Here is a 5,651-nt window from a genome sequence, read left to right on the forward strand (position 1 = left end):
TATATAAGATGGTCAATTTTTATAAAATGGCACAAAATTAAATGAAAAAAAGATAGTCGAGTATCATATTATGATACCGTATCATAATAAATATATTCTATTATGTGTCATGCATCACAATAAATGAGATATGATAATAATATATGATACTATACACTATAAAAATAATATCATACTCCCAGTACAACCAGTCTACTAAGAGCGAAATTGTTTACACATTCAATTTGGAACGATTTAGCATTACATCTGCGTGATCGAACGTACATTTAGCATTACTCTGAGACCTCCGGACGCTTCTCTGGCGTACATATATATACCCCCACAGAAAAGCATTTTAGGATCGAAACAGAGCTTGGCACTTGATTCCCCTCAGAGACTGCAGCGACAGTAGGGACTTCACAACAGTTTTGCACGTGTGGACGACCTTACGAGCCCCTGCACCTATGGTACATACTAACTTGAGTAGTGCACACACTCTATATATTACTGCATTTCACAAAGTTTGCTCGAATTTATGTTCGGATTCATCCGTAGTTGACAGACTAGTAACAACCACTATGTGCTGGGGATCAATGATCAATTGACCATGCATGTGTGCCCGTGTGAGACGTGCTTACTAATTAACCTTGCAGGGTATCATCGGCATCCGCACGGCCATCCTGTTCCTCGCTGCGCTCGCGTGGTGTAGTGTGCTCGCCGCGGCCGCCGCCGGCGAGGTGGACGGCGTGTTCAACGTCAAGGACTACGGTGCTCGAGGCGACGGGGTCACCGACGACACCAAGGTACGTACGCCGCACGCGCGCGATGCCCGAGTTGCTGTTGCGCTCTCGATCGAAATGAGAGACCTACGTGACGGATGTGTGCTCATTATCTGTACTGCATGGGAAGGCGTTCGTGCACGCATGGACCGCGGCGTGCGGCGCCAGGGGCTCGTCGGCGTCGACGCTGCTCGTGCCGGCGGCCAAGTCCTTCCTCGTCGGCCCCACCAGGTTCAACGGGCCCTGCGCCTCCACCAGAATTACCGTCCAGGCACGCATGCACCGTTCGTCTTTCCTGATCTTGTCTTAGATCTAGGCCGTGGTTTGCGTGGCTTCATCTTCGTGCGGCCCTTGCTTTGACTGTCGTAGGTCATGGGCACGATTACGGCGCCGCCGGCGGGCGCATGGAGCGGGAAGAACTATTGGCTGATGTTCTACAAGGTCCACGGGCTCACGGTTACCGGCGGCAGCACCGGCTTGCTCGACGGCAGAGGCTGGACGTGGTGGCGCAACAAATGCAAAGGCTATGCTGTGAGCCCAACTCGTCTCTTGCAAGAAAGAAAGAAAATATTTTAATTCCTCATTGCATTTGTGCCTTTTGATTTATTTATCAATCTTTGTCTGAGTGAAAGTATTTAATTGTTGATCTTTTCTTTAAAACGATGCATTTATCAGTTTCCACTCACCTATTTTTTCTATATATAAGTTCTCACTCACCTATTTTTTTTCTGTACATAAGTTTTCACTCACCTATTATTGTTGTTTTCTTTCAGGACTGTGTAACCAAGGCGCCGACGGTTAGTACAAACATAAGCAAGTATAGTATGTAGGTAATTAACATTCATAGATCGACGTGCATGTAACCTCATTGCGTACGTACCACCACATCGATCCATGCAGGCGTTGGTGGTCATGAGCTGCGCCGACGTGGAGCTGCGCCAATTCAGAAGCAAGGACAGCCCGCAGATGCACATCGCCGTCAGCCAGAGCAGCAAGGTCCACCTGACGCAGCTGACCATCACCGCGCCCGGGGATAGCCCCAACACCGACGGCGTGCACATCTCCCAAAGTGAAAACGTCCACGTCAGCAGATCGACCATCGGCACCGGCGACGACTGCGTCTCCATCAGCTCCAGGAGCCGATTCGTCACCGTCGACGGAATCGTGTGCGGCCCCGGCCATGGCGTAAGGTAACAAAGGTTTTCCGTCGATCTGCGTTTTCCTCTAGCATGCACTCGAAGAAGAGGAGTAAATGATGTGATGGCCGGGCTTTGTGTTTCTTGGCTAGTGTGGGGAGCCTGGGCAGGAATGGAGCGACCGCATCCGTGGAGTACATCGACGTGAAAAACGTCCACTTCATCAACACTACAAATGGGGCAAGGATCAAGACGTGGCAGGTAAACCGGCCTTCGCTTACTAACGAGCTATCTGACGCCCAGGTGATCATATTGTTTCTTCGCGCTGCAGGGTGGGAAAGGTTACGCGAAATCCATCTCCTTCACCGACATAAAGTTCACCAACGTGGACCATCCTGTGGTCATCAACCAATTCTACGTAGACCACCACCATGTCCCAAATATGGTAGTCCATGTGTTCATTAACTGTTGGACGATCTGTATACGTGTGATGTGCAGCAGCTAGTAATGATGTTTGCGCGTCTTCTGGGTGTCTTAATTTGCTGTAGGGGGCGGTGGCGTTGAGCAACATAACGTACAAGAACCTGAGGGGGACATCGAAGCACAAGACGGCCGTGGACTTCAACTGCGGCGAGAGCGGCAGCTGCACGAATATCCACGTCAACTCTGTGGCGATCACCGCTGCGGACGGCGGAAGAACCGTGTCCCGCTGCCAGAACGCGCAAGGGGACACCTCCGGATACGTCTACCCAAGATCCCTTGCCTTAAATAATAATAGCTAGCAGGTAGAAGGCGATCTAAGTCCGCGCGTGTTTATGTGTGTGTATTTTTTGTTTTATTTTTAAAGTAAGAGAAGGGGTGGCAGTGGTATTGGGGTTGAACAGTTGCGAATGAATCTTTTTGACAGTCTTCATAAATTTTCATTGCACACTGGTAGACTATGAAATTAGAATCCGGAATCAGTAGTTTATTACTTCCTCTGTCCTATAATATAAAAGCGTTTTTTACATTAGTAGTGTCGAAAACTCTCATATATTATGAGATGGAGGAAGCATTTGACACTTTCAACTTATGTCTGGCTATCAAAATCTGATGCATCATTAACAGAAATTCAACGCATATGTCTTGGTGAAAAGTCAACTTCGCAATCGTTGCAAGTTCAAAATCAAATCTTACTGGGTATATTCATGTGGGTTGTACCATATAACCAATCCAGAACTGCACTCTCCTGTAGTATTATGATTCAAAAGTTGCCTGGGTAGTGCTATCAAAGTTACTATTTTTCTAGAATTTCCTATTTTGCACCCATTAAAAGAAATTCATGTACGGACGGTTTATTCAATAAAAGAGATGCTAAAACCATAACGTGCACAGACAGAAGTTGAATATTTCTTTATTTTCTGTAGGCACTTGCACCCTTTTGATATTTTTAGAAGGACATCATTTGATCAACCAGTGAAAAGAAATCTGAATTGTTTATATAGTAATCCCTCCGTTCCATATTATTTGTCGTGGTTTTAGTTCAAATTTGAACTAAAACCATGACAAGTAATTTGGAACGGAGGGAGTAGTTCTCAAACCAAAGAAGCCAAACTAATTTAGAAACTTCATGTAAGAAAAACCTATCGAAAGAAAGTCAAATTGTTTATATAATACAGTAGTTCCCACATCAAAGAAGCCAAACTTATTACGGAAGTTAATTTAAGAAAAGTAGACTTCACCGTGACTTCGAAAACATCGATGGAGAATTCTGAAACTTGCCTCGAAAAATGTGTCTGAAGATCACGAATATCACGTGCAATTAGGCTACTATGTGAAATCCTACAATTACACTATACCACATGTTATTTCCCTAACATGAAAGCCGGAAGATGGCTATAAAGCTGGTGGCTGATTCAGAACTAATAACACATAAACGTTCATAGATAGAGCCGTCCGACCAAGGTGTGGACCAAGTCCTTGAGCACAAAGGAAAATGGACATAATGCATTATGTTTTGAAAAAAGCTATGGTTCAGCCGACGGATCAAACGCACTGCATCCACAGCCTCCTAAGGCCAACACGTGTCCTTATCCATTCATTATGTACTCTCAGCCTTCCTACGCCCGACTGTAGCCATGGTTGATGCTCGTCGCTCCGGCCGATGATGCTTTTTATACTTTACGCGACAAAGACTCTGTTGCAAAAGCCGTCTCACAACATCATCTTTGTTGTATAAATTTCTTGACACAACAGATGACACCATCTTTTCAGTGAAAAATTTCTGCAATATTATTCATGTTGCAAAAGTCTTCCTGCAACATCATCTATGTTGCAAAAAACGTCCAGACAAAAATAATAATTCTGCAACACCACGACTATTGCAAAAGTCCTCCTGCAACCTCACTTGTATTGCAAAAAAAAGTTGAAGAAAAAAGTCTAAAAATTAGGGCGTAAATAACGCTTCGATGGTTTGCAACAAATAAGCAATTGTTGCAAAGCGAGTTGCGCAACATCTACCTTGTTGCAATTCCCATCACACCTCATTTGGTAGATCTGACGACTATTTGTGGGTCAATCCAACAATCCAGGAGGCAGAAAGATCCGCCGGCCGATGCGTAGGGTTGCCCTTATGTTTTAGTCCTGAAGCAACTATACTTTTCGTTATAGAAAGTTCAATGATTTTTTCCCTTCAGTTGGCAACACCAAAGAAAATATAGCGATAAAAGCCAGAAAGTATACATGGACACCATGTAAATTACTAGAATCTTATATTCTTAAGAAGTTAATCCCCACTACTACCTAGTGGTTCCCATTCTTATCTCTACTATTAAAGGGGGATCGAACGTCGTGATGGTTCAACCTCCCCTCGTGGTTCGACCACCTCGTTCGATCCCCCCGCCTCGATCACTCCTTTTCACCCCACGTCAGAAAACGCAGCGTGAAAAAGAGGAAAAATAAAACAACCATGACCCCACGAACACCCGTGCCACGATCCAATCTCCCCCGATGTAGCGCCCAAGATGTGATTCTATCCCAATCACGTGGTGAATTCATGATCACGGCACAATCGCATTTCGAGCGCATAGCAAGGTGGATATCATTACTGTTGGGGAACGTAATATTTCAAAAAAATTCCTACGATCATGCAAGATCTATCTAGAAGGAGCATAGCAACGAGAGGGGAGAGTGTGTCCACGTACCCTCGTAGACCGAAAGCGGAAGCGTTTAGTAACGCGGTTGATGTAGTCGAACGTCTTCGCGATCCAACCAATCAAGTACCGAACGCACGGCACCTCCGCGATCTGCACACGTTCAGCTCGGTGACGTCCCTCGAACTCTAGATCCAGCTGAGGTCGAGGGAGAGTTTCGTCAGCACGACGGCGTGGTGACGGTGATGATGAAGTTACCGACGCAGGGCTTCGCCTAAGCACTACGACAATATGACCGAGGTGGAAAACTATGGAGGAGGGCACCGCACACGGCTAAAAGATCAACTTGTGTGTCTATGGGGTGCCCCCTTCACCGTATATAAAGGAGTGGAGGAGGGGGCCGGCCAGCCTCATGGGGTGCGCCCCAAGGAGGGAATCCTACTCCTACTAGGAGTAGGTTCCCCCCTTTCCTAGTCCAACTAGGAGGGGAAGGAAAGGGAAGAGGGAGAGAAGGAAAGGGGGGCCAGCCCCCCTCCCAATTCAGATTGGGCTTGGGGGCGCACCCCTCCACTTGGTCGTCTCCTCCTCTCTTCAACTAAAGCTCATGAAGGCCCATTAACCCCCCG

At 46.4% G+C, this 5,651-nt stretch overlaps 1 protein-coding gene across 1 annotated transcript; it reads left to right on the forward strand.

Annotated features, from left to right (window-relative positions):
• The first annotated feature begins 257 nt into the window (after positions 1–257).
• On the forward strand, positions 258–2,901 carry LOC119359796 (polygalacturonase ADPG1-like). Its single transcript, XM_037625882.1, has 8 exons — positions 258–446; positions 633–782; positions 1,128–1,289; positions 1,532–1,555; positions 1,659–1,948; positions 2,047–2,155; positions 2,226–2,339; positions 2,443–2,901. The coding sequence occupies exons 1-8, from the start codon at positions 444–446 to the stop codon at positions 2,674–2,676; spliced, it is 1,086 nt and encodes a 361-aa protein (XP_037481779.1). The 5' UTR covers positions 258–443; the 3' UTR covers positions 2,677–2,901.
• Positions 2,902–5,651: the final 2,750 nt, after the last annotated feature.

The sequence above is a fragment of the Triticum dicoccoides genome, chromosome 2A, assembly GCF_002162155.2.
Source record: "Triticum dicoccoides isolate Atlit2015 ecotype Zavitan chromosome 2A, WEW_v2.0, whole genome shotgun sequence".
Taxonomy (NCBI): domain Eukaryota; kingdom Viridiplantae; phylum Streptophyta; class Magnoliopsida; order Poales; family Poaceae; genus Triticum; species Triticum dicoccoides.

Bases quoted from the DNA above. Each gene is read 5' to 3' on its own strand.
- LOC119359796 (XM_037625882.1), top strand. The intron at 1,556-1,658 runs GTTAGTACAAAC...CGATCCATGCAG, and splicing joins GTGTAACCAAGGCGCCGACG to GCGTTGGTGGTCATGAGCTG. The intron at 2,340-2,442 runs GTAGTCCATGTG...AATTTGCTGTAG, and splicing joins ACCACCATGTCCCAAATATG to GGGGCGGTGGCGTTGAGCAA.